The 15,110-nt window shown below is 41.4% G+C and overlaps 2 protein-coding genes across 13 annotated transcripts in view; one reads left to right on the forward strand and one right to left on the reverse strand.

Annotated features, from left to right (window-relative positions):
- Erich1 (glutamate-rich 1) overlaps positions 1 to 15,110 on the forward strand; it is a gene marked incomplete at its 5' end in the record, with an annotated part of 52,793,804 nt that overhangs the window by 23,315,686 nt on the left and 29,463,008 nt on the right.
- Cfap97 (cilia and flagella associated protein 97) overlaps positions 6,050 to 15,110 on the reverse strand; it is a 49,091-nt gene continuing 40,030 nt past the window's right edge. For 4 of the 13 annotated variants that reach the window (XM_087588341.1, XM_087588344.1, XM_087588342.1 and 1 more), the window contains 3 exons: positions 9,936 to 10,086; positions 8,916 to 9,022; positions 6,052 to 6,342 (listed from right to left, as the gene is read on the reverse strand). In XM_087588341.1, the coding sequence (XP_087444467.1) occupies positions 6,304 to 6,342; positions 8,916 to 9,022; positions 9,936 to 10,086 (297 nt within the window). In that variant the 3' untranslated portion in view covers positions 6,052 to 6,303. 13 annotated transcript variants of the gene reach the window in all.

Here is a 15,110-nt window from a genome sequence, read left to right on the forward strand (position 1 = left end):
ATGGATGTACCACGAATGATTTGAATTCAGTCTAGCAGTAATGAGGTAAGCAAGGTGTGGTAGTTTGAATGAAAATGGCCTCCATTGACTCATGTATTTAGATGCTTGGTCCCTAGTTGTGAAAGGGCAGCATAAATCCCATTTGTCTCTATTTAAAGATCAGACCTTAGAAGGCCAAAAGACACCAGAGTTAGAAATAGACCAAAAGTCTCAGAAACTAAGTCGTAAGACACCGACTCTAAGAACAGATCCTAAAATCTAGAACAAGACATAAACACCTCTCCCAAAGAACAGCTTAGAGATAACCACAAAAATGGAGAAATATCTTATCTCAAAATGGACCGCCTACACTTGCACAGACCTGTTTCATCATATGGTTAAACATTCATGACGTGAGAATGTAGACCACTGACCACCTGTGACTCCCTAACACCCACCAGTAAAATTTTAGATTACCTAATCCTTCTAGAGAGTTCCTGATTCCCTATAAAAAGGCCTGTGTGCCTTTGTCAGGGGTTGCCATTTAGGAGAATGATTGACCCCCACATGTTGGTTGTTTCTGCAGAATAAACGCTTTTTGGTTTTACTTACTGTCTGAGTCTGGGTTCTTCCTTTAGCAATTTTCAGACCCTTACATTTGCTGAATGGGCTGGGAAGTGCTGGGGTCCCCTTGACTCAATAGTAGAGCATTTTTTTTGGAGAGCAATTGACTCTCCACAGGTCAGTGAGTTGGGACACACCTCTGTGTACTGTGTGTCTTACCTTTGTCTTGTTCTGAGTAGACCTCCGCCTTGTTCAGTGTGGGTGATTTCTTTTGTCTGCATAACCTAGAGGCCAACCTTCTGTCTGGGGAGGGGATGTCAGAGGACGCTCCCCAGGCTGCCTCAGTTGGAGACAGAGAGCTCCATTCTGACATCTGATGCAGTCTTGGTGGAAGCTAACAGGTTCCCAGCAGGTGGAGCCCCTCAGGGATGGGCCACGTTGCTGTACCCTTCAGTTGGAGACAGGACCCTCTGATTAGCAGAGCCCATTTTGGGGAATAGGTTGCCATAGGCTTCCTTCTGGTTTCTTTTCTGATGGGCAGAGCCCTTTTAGGGGGAATAGCTCCATCACCTTCCTTTTAGTTTCTTTTCCTGAACCCCTGTAGGTTTGTTTTCATATTTGTGTTTTATTTGCTTTTTTATTTTCTAGTCCAATCACACTTCAAGGACTTTCAAAATCCTGCCTGGGAATTTGGGCTTAACTCTACAGTCTGGGACTCTACAGTTTTTTTTGTTTTGTTTTTTGTTTTGTTTTGTTTTTTTTTTTTTTGTTTTTTTTGTTTTTTGTTTTTTTTTTTAAAAATAGGAATAAATGGCCAGCTTTCAGTGTGGGATGGCCAGAAGGAGACACTTTCCACTCCTATCTACTTGGTTAAAGGTATTGTGTATGGAAATCCTGGGTACCCTGACCAGGTTGTGTTGTACAAAACTGTTTGACAACATCCTAAGGCCTCTCCTACCTCCTACCCCATTGATATCTTACAGGTCAAGGAGATGGAGCAGCCCCCCCCCCCCCCATTCCTTCCTGCCTTATTACGGTGCACGCCCATCCCTTGCAAATGGCAGGAGCCTATACAGGGCCCTGGGGAAGCGAGAGGGAACATGTTAGCCCTCTCCCACACAAGCACACACAACAGATTCCACCATAGTTACACTGCCCTTGCAGGCGATTGGCCCCCGTGACGAGCAAGGCAGACAGTCCTAAAGGTCTATACAACTAGAAGATGCAAAATCCTGAAACCCTCTGCCCTCATAGACATATCAGACTTTATAATGGTGACGCACAAGACCACTTGAGATGATTGCCAACAGCTCTTACAGGTGGCAGCCCGGCAACTGGTGCAAATGGCCCGCCTACCACTGTACAAGCCAACATTGACACAGCTTTCCCTTTGGTCCGTCATGACTGAGATCCCAACAATGCTATGGGCAAAGAGAGGCTAAAACTCTTTCGACAGATTTTTATGAGAGGTCTCCAGGAGGCTGCTAGAAGGCCCACACATTTGTCTAAAATAAGACAAATTACGCAAGGTCAGGAGAGTCCAAGGACATTTCCCGAGAGGTTACTAGAAGCCTACCGTACCTATGTACCTTAGACCCAGAGACGAGAAAATCAGTCTAGTGTAAACACGACAGTCCCTGAAAACTCCAAAGGCTAAAGAGATGTGAAGATAAACACATGACTGAGCTCCTGACCAGCAAGAAAAATCCTTACCAACAGGGAGGCGCCAGAGGAGAGGTGGACTAGGGCACTCCCCAAGGTACACTAACAGCAGAAGAGACCTTGTCACACAAGGATGGACAGCTTGCCTAAGTATTGTGGCAGCTGCTGCTTTCCTGGTCAGGGACACAGATAAAATTATCACGGGACAAGAACTGATTATAACCACCCCTCACGCCACCAAGGGAGTTCTCAAAAACACCGAGATTGCCGGATATCTAATGCCTGGTTGGGACATTATCAGTCCCTGCTCCTAAACCCACCCCACATTAAATACCACCCTGCCTCCACCTTACACCTGACTCCTCTTCTCTGAGCCTCCTCAACAGCGCTGAGCCACGCCCAGAGCCTAAGGCCAGACCTGACAGACTGTCCTCTGGCCTGATGCAGACATGATCTACTTCACAGAGGAGAACAGCGTCATTCAAGGAGGAACCGGGCATGAGGGAGAGATGGCGGTGGCTCCTGAGTGTAGTATGGGCCTCACCTCTACCTCCTGAGACTTCTGCTCAAAAAACTAAATTATTTGCCTTGACTCAGGCCCTGAAACTGTCAAAGAACAAAATTGCTAACATCTACACAGACAGCCGATATGCCTCTATATATAAAGAAAGGGAATTGCTCACTACAGAGAAAAAGACTATCAAAAATAAAGACAGATTATGGGCCTGTTAGAGATACTATGGCTACCCCAAAGGTAGTGATCATCCACTGTCCAACAATAAATGTTCTAGTTAAACTCATATTAAAATGAATCTCTGTGGTCCATTTGATGATTCTTAATATAAGCCCACTGAGACACCTCAATGATTTGAGATGGGCCTTTCTCAAGGGGGGAATGAAAGGGCGACATAAACTCCGATAGTCTCCATTTTAAGGACCAGACCTGATTTCACAAAGGGCCATAAGACAGCAGTTTCAGTGTCTTATGCTGTCACAAGTGTCATAAGTCCTAGAAACTAAGTCGTAAGACACCAGCTCTAAGAACAGACCCTAAAATCTAGAACAAGACATAAACACCCCTCCTAAAGAACAGCTTAGAGATAACCACAAAAATGGAGAAATATCTTATCTCAAAATGGACCACCTACACTTGCACAGACCTATTTCATCATATGGTTAATCATTCATGACGTAAGAATGTAGACCACTGACCACCTGTGACTCCCTAACACCCACCAGTAAAATTTTAGATTACCTAATCCTTCTAGAGAGTTCCTGATTCCCTATAAAAAGGCCTGTGTGCCTTTGTCAGGGGTTGCCATTTAGGAGAATGATGGACCCTCACATGTTGGTTGTTTCTGCGGAATAAATGCTCTTTGTTTCTACTTACTGTCTGTCTTAGTTAGGGTTTTATTGCTGTGAACAGACACCATGACCAAGGCAACTCTTATAAGGCCAACATTTAATTGGGGCTGGCTTACAGGTTCAGAGGTTCAGTCCATTATCATTAAGGCGGAACATGGCAGCATCCAGGCAGGCATGGTGCAGGAGGAGCTGAGAGTTCTACGTCTTCATCTGAAGGCTGCTAGCAGAATACTGGCTTCCAGGCAGCTAGGATGAGGGTCTTAAAGTCCACACCCACGGTGACACACCTACTCCAACAGGGCCACAGGAATAGTGCTGCTCCCTGGGCTGAGCATATACAAGCCATCTTACTGAGTGTGGGTTCTTCCATGATTTTCAGACCCTTACAGTTTGTGGAACTGTTTTGGGAAGGAGAAGATGTGGCCTTGTTGGAGGATGTGTGTCACTCAGCATGGTCTTGGAGGTTTCAAAAACCCATGCCAGACCCAATCCCTCTCTCTCTGCCTCCATCTTGTGGATAGGATGTAAACTCTTGGCACTCCAGTGCCATGCCTGCCTACTGCCATGCTTTCTGTCATGATTATCATGGACTAACCCTCTGGAACTATAAGCAAACACCTGATTAACTTTCTTCAGGGCTACTCATCTATATCCATCGTTCTTCTCATTTTACCATTTGATTGCTGACACTGCTCAGCCCTGAATACAATCAAGTAGGAAGTCTGCCCATCACATTATTCTGTGGGAGGTGCTTCTGGGGCTCTTGTAATGAGTAGGGATTAGTTAGCAAGTAATGACCAAGGCTGGGGCATAAATGGCCCGGCTTGATATAAGGCTAGGGGCCGTGAGATACTTTGTGTCCGGGAAGTAGTTATGAAAGACAGCCGTCGGAGCCAGCAAGATGGCATGATGGTAGAAAGCAACTGCCACGTACGTGGGACGACACTGAACCACATTCTTGGTGTGGTCCCCAGAACCAACATCAAGGTAGAGGAGCGAACTGACTCCACAGACCGTCCTCTAACTCCCATACATAAACCACAGGGCACAAGAGCAAGCAAAAGCAATAGCTAAAAAAGAAAAGGCATTTGTGTGAAATGTGCTTTCTGAACAAATTCTATTTTATACAATAATATCAATTTTTTTCTTATTTCTTTTCTTTTTTTAGGGCAAACATTAAGTAGCAATTAGGAGTTATGTTGGTTAGAGCTGCTGCCCTGTAGCTCCTCCAGCAGCCATGACTTCACTGGCACTGCCTGGTGAGCTAGGTTTCCAGTGCCAGGCACTGCCTGCCTCCTGTTAAGAGGGTGCAGTTAGTGGGTCAGGGGTCTGCTGGAGAGACATGCCACTGCCGCAGCCGTGTGCCACGCGGGTCATTGCTGTGGATCACGGCTGGGTAAGGCTGCTGGGTGGGCATGTCCTTTGGGAGCTTGACTGACACCTTCTGGAACCATGAAAGCCGGTCCTCGGGGAGGAGGCTTCCAGGTTCGTTTCGGCTCAGGAGCCTCTGGGCCTGGTGTCCGATGGCTGACCATGTGCAACAACTGGTCTGAAGTACGTTGTGTTTTCAGCAGTAGACGCTGACCTTTCACCTCTAGAGGACAACTTGGAAATCATGTCTATATTTGAAAATCAGAATGACCCGACCTACTACAAGCCCATGGTGCTACGCATCCTTCGTGTGTACAGAGGAATGGCACACTGTGGGAGCCACAGGCTCTTCAGGTGGCTTCGGATTGTTTGTTTGAAATATGACCCATCACCATACAGCATGGGCTAGCCTGGAACTCAGTGTAGCTGAGGATGACTTTCAACTTCTTGACCTTCCTGCCTACTGGGCTTATGGGCTGGGAAGGTCAACTCCTACCTTCAGCCCAACGGCATCCATCGTTAAAGCCGCTTTAATGATAAAGCACCCAGCACTAACAACACTCATTCAAGTGCCATGTCCTTTGTATTGTAAGCACCATAACAACTTTACAAACTGAATCAAATCATGTGGTTCAAAGAGATGCTGACCAGGACTGTCATTTTTTTTTTTTTTTTTTTTTGGTTCTTTTTTTTCGGAGCTGGGGACCGAACCCAGGGCCTTGCGCTTCCTAGGCAAGCGCTCTACCACTGAGCTAAATCCCCAACCCCCAGGACTGTCATTTTAAACAAACTTTCCCAAAGAAATATCACATTTTCAAAAATATAACTAACTGCTAACTTCATTCTAATAGTTTTGTAGGGTTATTTTTTAAAGGTTTGTTTGTTTGTTTGTTTGTTTATATAAGTACACTGTATCTGTTTTCAGACACACCATAAGAGGGCATCAGATCTCATTATAGATGGTTGTGAGCCACCATGTGGTTGCTGGGATGTGAACTCAGGACCTCTGGAAGAGCAGTCAGTGCTCTTAACCACTGAGACACCTCTCCAGCCCCATAAAGTTTATTTTAATTCTAAAAAATATAAATAAAACACAGAATCAAAACTTGGTTCTCTTTAAATCTTTTATTTCTTCAGTAAGCCAAGCTAGTTCTTCATGCCTAAAATATGACAAACTAGAACAGTTTTTAAAAAGATGGTTTAACAGTTTCTTGCTAATCTTTGTTCATGAAAATAAGCAACTCAGCCATTAGCAGTGAGCTCATTCGCTGTGCCGGTGTACAGACATCTACACGCTAAGGCCTTGGCATGTATGACGATACGGTTTTGCGTTGCTAACCAGGGCAAAGGTGCATCTTCAGCTTAGTGTGATCTTAATACTTTGGAGTTGCTGCATTGTATCTGCAGATGAGAAGCAGACCTATCACAATCACCTCTCAAAGCCGCGAGTCGCGTTTCTGATACTTGGGTTGAGCACAAGTGCATGATGTTATTAAACAAGCAAGCCATAGAGTGTTAACTGGAATAGCAGTTAGAGCAGGTTTTGATGGGGACTGAAAGAGTCAGTTGGGGAGGATGAGGTAGTAGCTACTCCTTAAGAAGTAATTTTAATAATTTGAAATCTCACAAAAACTTACTAGAAAAGGAGATAACATTTGACAGAGATGAAAACAGTTCTCAGATCTGTCTCTAGGCAGCAGACCAGCACGCTTTCTAGCTACAGATGTGGGCCTTCCAAGTATGCTTGGTAAGGACCAGCCAGCCAACCATGCAACAGTGCTAAGAGTACATGTTTGTGTTGGTGAGGCTGAAGAGATTAATGTACTCATGACTCCTCCATTGCAAAGGCTTCCTAATCCTACCTAACAGTACCTTGACGTCCATCAGTGAGTTCTGAGTATAACTCCTACCCATCTCTACAGTCACCAGATCTATGCACCTACAATATAACAAGCTAAATTGCTTTTAAAAGATGGTTGCCCTTTACTTGAGGTTGAATCCTTGTCATCAGTAACACTTAGTTAAACTTCTTCCAAACAGTAAAAACTAAGACATAAATTAGCATTTAAAATCAAATTCTAGTTTATCTATGGAACTTGGAGAGACCAACAAAAATGTGCCTAGGCTAATGCCACTGTGAACATAGAAGGTTTTACATATACAAGTTTTTTTCCCACAAAAATCTGCTTTAAAGTGATTCACTACTGAGCAAATGCCAAAATGTTGCATTTTAAATTTAAGTTGTTACAAAAACATTAAAAGGGGTATATAGAGCAGGTACAAAATCTTGTTCACTAAAACAAAGAAATAAATTGTTATAGAATGTTACAGTCCTCCAAAAGCAGCAGAAAAACCCTTAGTCGTGTGTGTGTGTGTGTGTGTGTGTGTGTGTGTGTGTGTGTGTGTGTGTGAGAGAGAGAGAGAGAGAGAGAGAGAGAGAGAGAGAGAGAAAGAGAGAGTGTATGTGTGTGTATGCTATGTATATCAGCATTGTTGTGGTCTCACCATTTCCTACCATCACTGCTCTATCTGGAACACCATCCATTAAAGTGAGACTAACAATGTGTGACCTGGTGCTTGGTAAGGGCAGTCGGCCTCCCTGCTACGGAAGGCGAAGCAGGTGTGGCCCACATGCTCCAGTGCTGAGCACTGAACCAGACAGATCTCTCTGTGGTCAGGGAAAATTCATATTTTAAGAAAAGCGTGTCATTGAATATAAAAGGTATTTACTAAAGGCATACTGACAAGACCAGCAATGAAAGGCTATGACTATGAAATATCACACACTTTGTTCTACAAAAGAACAGCCTCTAGGTTGACAGGAAAATATTCTAGTTTTTCATAGTCAACTATTTCACATCTGTGGGTCACTAGCAAGTCCATGAGGATTAACAGACCTTCAAACATGAGACTGAAGACTGGTGCTTCCAGGACTCAGCTAAAGCAAGCCAAGGACATTCACTAACATTAAGGCAGTAGCTGTGACCAATGTGTGATTAGTTTCTTTCTTGTTTGTATTTGGTTTCTCTAATCATTTCTTCCTTACTCTAAGCATTCTATTAATACAATAAATACACAACGACAGCACACACACTAACAGTATCATTTCAAACACTGCTCTAACACACCCTGGTCTTCAAGCTGGGAATGTTGCTCCCTGATCCATAAACACATGCTTTTGTTAATGATGCAAATGATCTGGATCCAAACCAGTCACAAGTCACAAGACTCGAAGCTGTTAAAGCCTCTCTCTTGCCTCAGAATCCTTAAGGGTATTTTACCAGACTGCATATAAACACGAAACAGACGCTTCTAAAGTGAACCCCTCATTCATGGGGTGAAACGGTTTGGAATAGATAATCAGACTTAGGGAGAAGCGTCGTTAGTCAAGCAAGAGCTGCACTGATACAAGCTGCTCATGCTCCTCATCAAGACTACACCAGCTTCTCCATGAAAACAAATTTCAAGTTTTTTTCATTTGGAGTGGAACACTCACATAAGCAAGTGCTGACTCGTGTTACAGACAGTCTAAAGCAGACAGAAGCATGAGGCGCTTAAGTTTACAAGGTAAAGCACCTTAACGCTTACAATAACTGAAACTCATATAGATTAAGAACTATATAGTGAGCGTCTTGGTTTCAACATGGATTACCACCACTGCTGCTTTGTCAGCACAACAGCTGAATTCCTATATCGAAGAAACATTCATGCATACACCTTTCTCTATGAAATAGACATATGGCTCCTATAAATATGCCACTGCATGAAACACTGATTTTACATCAAAGTGTCTTTTGATAACAATTTGCACTGAATAACAATAAATTATACTCATTGCTGTATAAATTGTTGGAAAAGTATGACAGATGTTTGCAAATAGTTATAGTAGTACAGAAAAATACATCGTTAAAACAGGACCAACAGATGAACAATGTATATCATAAAAAAAGGTTTTACAACCAAGCAGTACGAACATTCGGGGGTTTCGGTCTTAGCAAAAAGCCACTGGATGTGTCCAACACTGATCGATCAGTCTTACAACTGAGACCACTGGTTGCACTGGATGTCCTGGAAGCTCCTCCTGAACATAATACACAAAGACAAAAAGTGGTCAAATATTTGAATCAAGTGCACAAGACTTTATCCGGTAAAGTTCATTTCCTAATATTAAGTCCAGACTGGCTTTCCCTCCTCATCCCAGATGGTCTAATACTCTAGTGAATGATTCTCACAGACTTGTGCTTTCCGATTCCTGGTGGGGCTTAAAGCTACTACTATGAGTCAGGTGAAAAGGCCGGCACAACCATTCATATGCCTACTTGACCAGTATTTTGCTATTCTTAAGGCATGATACTAAGTATCAGTTACCAGAATAAGACTGTATCTTAAGTCACTATAAATACATGTTTTAAAATGAGTGATGACCAGTCAATAGCTAAGTCACATGAGCACTGACAGATTATAGCCCTACCAGAGTTTCCATGTTCCTTTAGTAATGGCTTACATTTTTAAGAAAAAGTAGTTTAGACTCCATCAGCTTCTGTTTCTGAGCTTCTGAATGTTGTTGTATACCCAGCATTAAACTCTTACATCTCTAGGGTAGAGAAGTGGCTAAGCCTTTAACATTTTGCAAATGTTACAAGGGGACAAGGTATTAACAAGAGAGTGTTTCAGCCACATCCAAGTAGCCTAGCGATGTGTTCTTTAAACACACATACTGACACTGAAAGACCCTCTTACAGGATCTGAGAAAGTACTGCTGTGTTCACTTGTTTTGTCTTTTGGTTTTCTCTCTGTGCTACTATTACTTATGTACATACATGTACACAGAGTATGAAATCTGAGTAAAATGTAAAAATGTGCCGGTGAGAAATAAAATGCATTCTAAATGTTAGCATTTTAAATCTCTATCATAAGAACATAAATTACACTTTTCATTTTTAGAAAAGATAAAGGACAACAATGGAGTAAAAAATAGTTTTTGATATTCTTACTCAGTGGGCTGTAATGGCCAAGAGTAGATCTCACTCGTCTGACGGACGGTGAAGGGTTGAGGTAACTGATATTCCGATGGTAGTCCATCAGCTGTTCAGAGCGTTTCATGCCAACTGTTGGCTTCACAGCTTCAAGCCGTTTCAATAAAGCCTTCATACAAAATATCAAAGTTAATACTAGATAAATACCAATGACTTCTAGAAACTCAAAATATTCTATAACCCGAAATTCACTAAGGGAAAACAGTGTAAGAAATTTTTCTTACCTGGGCTGAAGAAGAACTTATACCTACTAATTATATTCTAAATATCTGCCCATATACACACAGATAAGTGCAATCTTCTCCCCTCAACAAGGAAGCTTTGCTTTGCAACAGAAGAGACCATTACATAAAACCACGACCATTCAGAAAGCAGAGCTCTGGAGTCCAGGCCTAACAGGTACATCTACAAGGCAACTCAAGGCTCAGGGGACACTGCTGCAGATGGGTAGAAAGACCGAAAAGCAGAGACACTGTCTCCTATCTGTGTCATGGATAACAGACGGGACAACATGAGATGAACAACAATAATAAACACACCAACGTGAACAGGGGAAAGCCCTTGAGGCTTTACCCTAAACCAAAGTGAGCAACTTCAGGAAGCTGAGCATGGGCAAAGTAGTCTTCTCCTGGGCTATCCAATACAAATACAAATGGTGAGCCCTGAAAACACACACAGACACAGACACAGACACAGACACAGACACAGACACAGACACAGACACAGACACAGACACAGACACACACACACACAGACACACGCACACGCAGACACACATATATATTTCCTAATTTAATGAATTTATCTAGTTGGGCATATACCTTTCCTCTTTAAATTTTAAGAAAACTGCAGTGCTTATTTATCAGAGGTAAACACTAAAATAATGATGAATATTAAAATTTAAAATGATTTTCTAATTTAAAATGATTTTCTAATAAGTAACACACCAGTATCCTTACTGAACACTCTCTCGCTAAGTCTATTTTTGTCTCTCTGAGGAAAAGGGATACATATCATGTTTAAATGGTAACGAAGAAATCCATTCATTCATCCAACTCTCCATTCATCCATCCTTTAACAAGGAGATTTCAAAATTCAGGACTTAAATAAAACTTTGGTCACTGTTTGGGAAAGAGTCTTGATGTAACAAACCACAACTCAATCTTACCCTAATGGGTCTGCCAAGTATGCAGAAACGTGGGGAAAGAGAGAGGATCCAAGGCAACTGTCCAGATCCAGGGACTATAGCTTGTACTCTACACCAAGGGTAACACAGTGAAGACAGACACAAGCCTGCAAAGACTAGGAGGTGCTGGAGGAGGCTGCGGCAGGAGATAAAAGGTTTCCAGGTACAAAATCAACTTAGGTAGCAGGAATGCATTTTTAGTGTTCTGTATCATAGTAGAAAGACTATCATTTATTTAAAAAAAGTTACTGACTATGGGCTATTAGAGATCTGGCTCAAGGGTAAAGGCTAGACTTTTTACTAAAAATATAAAAAAATTATTGAGAATTTTTAAAGAACTGGAAGAGAGAAGTCTGAAGGTCTAGAATACAAAGAAATGTCTGTAAGGAGATGAAAGTACTACCTGTGCTAATTAATAATTACACACATGCTTACATGCCAACAATCACACGGACTAGGTGTACATAGTACTACCTATGCTAATTAATAATTACACACATGCTTACATGCCGACAACCACACAGACTAGGTGTACATAGGCTCTGTTTCTTAGCCAATTACTTGGCAGATATGTTAGAGCTAGAATTAAAGTAAAATAAAATATAGTAGCTATAACATTGCTTAAAATCTAATGAAGTAAGGATTTTTTACCAGTAATATTGTGTTGTATAATTTTCTAATTGGTTGACATATAACAGTATATCATCTTCAGATTAGGTTATAAATTATATGACAACTAGCAGTATCTTATATTTTCTACTCTTTTATATAAAATGAAAGACATTATGACTGTTTCATAGATCAAAATTATAGAATGGTTCTTTAAATTCCAAATTATGATTTATAAAACTATAGAATTGCCATTTAAATCAGACTCCAAGAATGAATTTTAAATTAATTTATCCAAAACTTTGGGAGGAGAAAGTTGTACTTTTTAATGTTTAAGGCAAAAAGTGTTCTTTTGTTATACATATACATTATAAGATGAACACAATTGTTCTATTCAACATATCTAACAGTTACCATTTGTGTATTTGTGTGTGTGTGTGTGTGTGTGTGTGTGTGTGTATATGCACCTGTATGTGTGTTATAAGTGAAAATTATAGTCCACTCTACTGTCTACCAGGTTTCAGGTATGCAAGCTCAGAAAGTTCTGGAGCCCTAATGGATAGCAATGACTACAGGTGAAAGGTCATTACAAAGTAACAAGTATCCAAAAGTCTGGACACTAGAGACAAGGGTCTCTCATGTTTTCCTCAGCTGGAGTAATAGTGAGTTATAGTCAGCTTCCTGTCTGCCACGGAAGGATGATAACCTCAGAAAGAGAAAAATAACATTAAGTGAACTATACGTTATTTCAAGATCTTAGTGTAAGGTTCTGGTCATCCAGCAAATTCAGAATTTTCACTGGTTGTTTTTAAGATCTGAAACTTTTAAGTTTATGAAACACTACTTCTGATTTAAAACTCTTATGGGGGGAGGGAGGGAGGCAGACAGACAGACTGCGAGAGACAGAGATACCTTAAAAAGCAAAATGATAAAAAAAATGGGTAAAAAATGTGGTACATTTACACAATGGAGTACTACTCAGCTATTAAAAACAAAGACTACATGAAATATTCTTAGGCAAATGGAACTAGAAAATATCTGCCTGAGTGAGGTAAGCCAGTCATAAAAGAACACACAGGATATGCACAAAAGCTTGGAATACCTAAGAAAAAATTCACAGGTCATATGAAGCCCAAGAAGAAGAAAGACAAAATGTGTATCTGTGTTCTTCCTTCTTAGAAGGGGGAATAAAATACTCACGGGAGGAAATACAGGGACAAAGAGTGGAGCAGGGACTGAAGAAAAGGTCATCCGGAGACTGCCCCACCTGGGGAATCCATCCCATATGCAGCCACCAAATCCAGTCACTATTGCTGATGCCAAGAAGTGTTTGCTGACAGACATCAGATATGGGTGTCTCCTGAGAGGCTCTGCCAGAGCCCTACTGATACAGATGAGGATGCTTGCAGCTAACTGTCAGACTGAGCCCGGGACCCCAATGGAGGAGTTAGAGAAAGGGCTGAAGGAGTTGAAGGAGTTTGCAAACTCATAGGAAGAACAACAATATCAACCAACCAGACCCCACCAAAGCTCATAAAGACCAAACAAACAACCAACGAGTACACATGGAGGGACCCATGGCTCTAGTCGCATGTGTAGCAGAAGATGGCATTGTCCAGCATCATAGGAGAAGCCCTTGGTCCTGTGATGTCTCAATTCTCCAATATAGGGGAATGCCAGGGAGTTGAGGTGGGAGTGGGAGCATCCTTATAGAAGCAGGGGGAAGAGGAGGGGCTATAGGAGAGGGGAAAGGGATAACATTTGAAATGTAAATACATAAAATACCCAAGAAAAAGAAAATTTTTAAAAAATTTAAAAATGAATTTCACTTAAGTTGTAGAGTCTGCTCCTGGGCACTTGGGGGAATCTTATTTCACCCCTAAACTGCTTCAAGCATGCCCTGCCCTTCTTACCGGAGGGAGGGAAAAAACCTGACACATGATTAGAAGACTGAAATAATCTCACTAGAAAACCAGTATCCTTACTGAACACCCTCTCGTTAAGTCTGTATTTGTCTCTCTGAGGAAAAGGGATACATATCATGTTTAAATGGTAATGAAGAAATCCACTCATTCATCCAACTCTCCATTCATCCATCCTTTAACAAGGAGATTTCAAAATTCAGGACTTAAATAAAACTTCGGTCATTGCTTGGGAAAGAGTCTCTATGAACAAGCACGCCCTCTGCTGGACAAAGCTGCACTTTATGATTTACACACATTTTCTATCCTCCTCCTTTCCTTATTGCTGCTGGAGACTGAATGAGCGACAACACTTTAATATCTCTTCTACACTCCCTTGATTTATTTGGATATAGTATCTAAAGAGAAGAATGCTAATACCTGCCCACTGAAAGAGATGATAGATACTGAAGTTCAGTAGGACATAACACTTTGCTTTGAATTCTAGGACTCCGTTTTAGAGCCTTTACCCCTGCACAGTACTTGTCTTTAATCATGCGGCTCTTGACATCCAACAAGTTAATATAAATACTGGAATATAAATGCTTTAATGATATGCCAAACAAGGACCTTGTTTGTTCATCTACCAGCCACAGACATAGCTACATGCATGCATGTTTGTGTGTGTGTGTGTGTATGTGTGTACACATGCATGTGCTTATATTACCACCAGCCAGCAAACAGATTAAAATGTGTATTAGCTCACACTGAAGAAAACTTAACGCCAAGATGGCTCTGTGACTAGGAGTTGGGGACAGGTGCGATAGCACTTGCACAAAGCTTGTGACCTGAGCTTGATCCCAGAACCTACATGGTCAAAGAAAAGAACTGACTCTTCAAGTTATCTTCTGTCTTCCCATCCACGGGGTGTGTGTGTGTGTGTGTGTGTGTGTGTGTGTGTGTGTGCGTGTGTGTGCACGCGCGCACGTGTGCACACATGTGTGTTTAAATAAACAGAAAAATAAGGGATTAGATATAAAATAAACATATAAAACAAAGACAGAAATAACCAGTTAGGAAACATGAAAACTATATACAATAGCACAAACATATAAAAATACACAAGTTTTAAACTCATCAAAAAGAGAAGTCAAGCTATCTATCTCATCACTAGTGCTGGTTACATTTTGGCAGTCAGGAGTCTGTGCGCTGGGGCTGTGGTTCTGATAGTTCAGTGACAGCATTTCCAAGACCTGGATTTGACCTCCAGCACCAATGAAAAATCAAACAAAATTAAATATAGCAACATCATATGTAGCTCTGATGTGTAATAAGTTACACTGGAGAAAATACCTGTTCACATGTTAATTATAATGTATATAGAGCAAAGAATAATAAAATATTGGTAGTTTCCCACTCCTAGAAAAATTTCATTTC

The sequence above is a fragment of the Rattus norvegicus genome, chromosome 16, assembly GCF_021556685.1.
Source record: "Rattus norvegicus strain SHRSP/BbbUtx chromosome 16, alternate assembly SHRSP_T2T, whole genome shotgun sequence".
Classification (NCBI taxonomy): domain Eukaryota; kingdom Metazoa; phylum Chordata; class Mammalia; order Rodentia; family Muridae; genus Rattus; species Rattus norvegicus.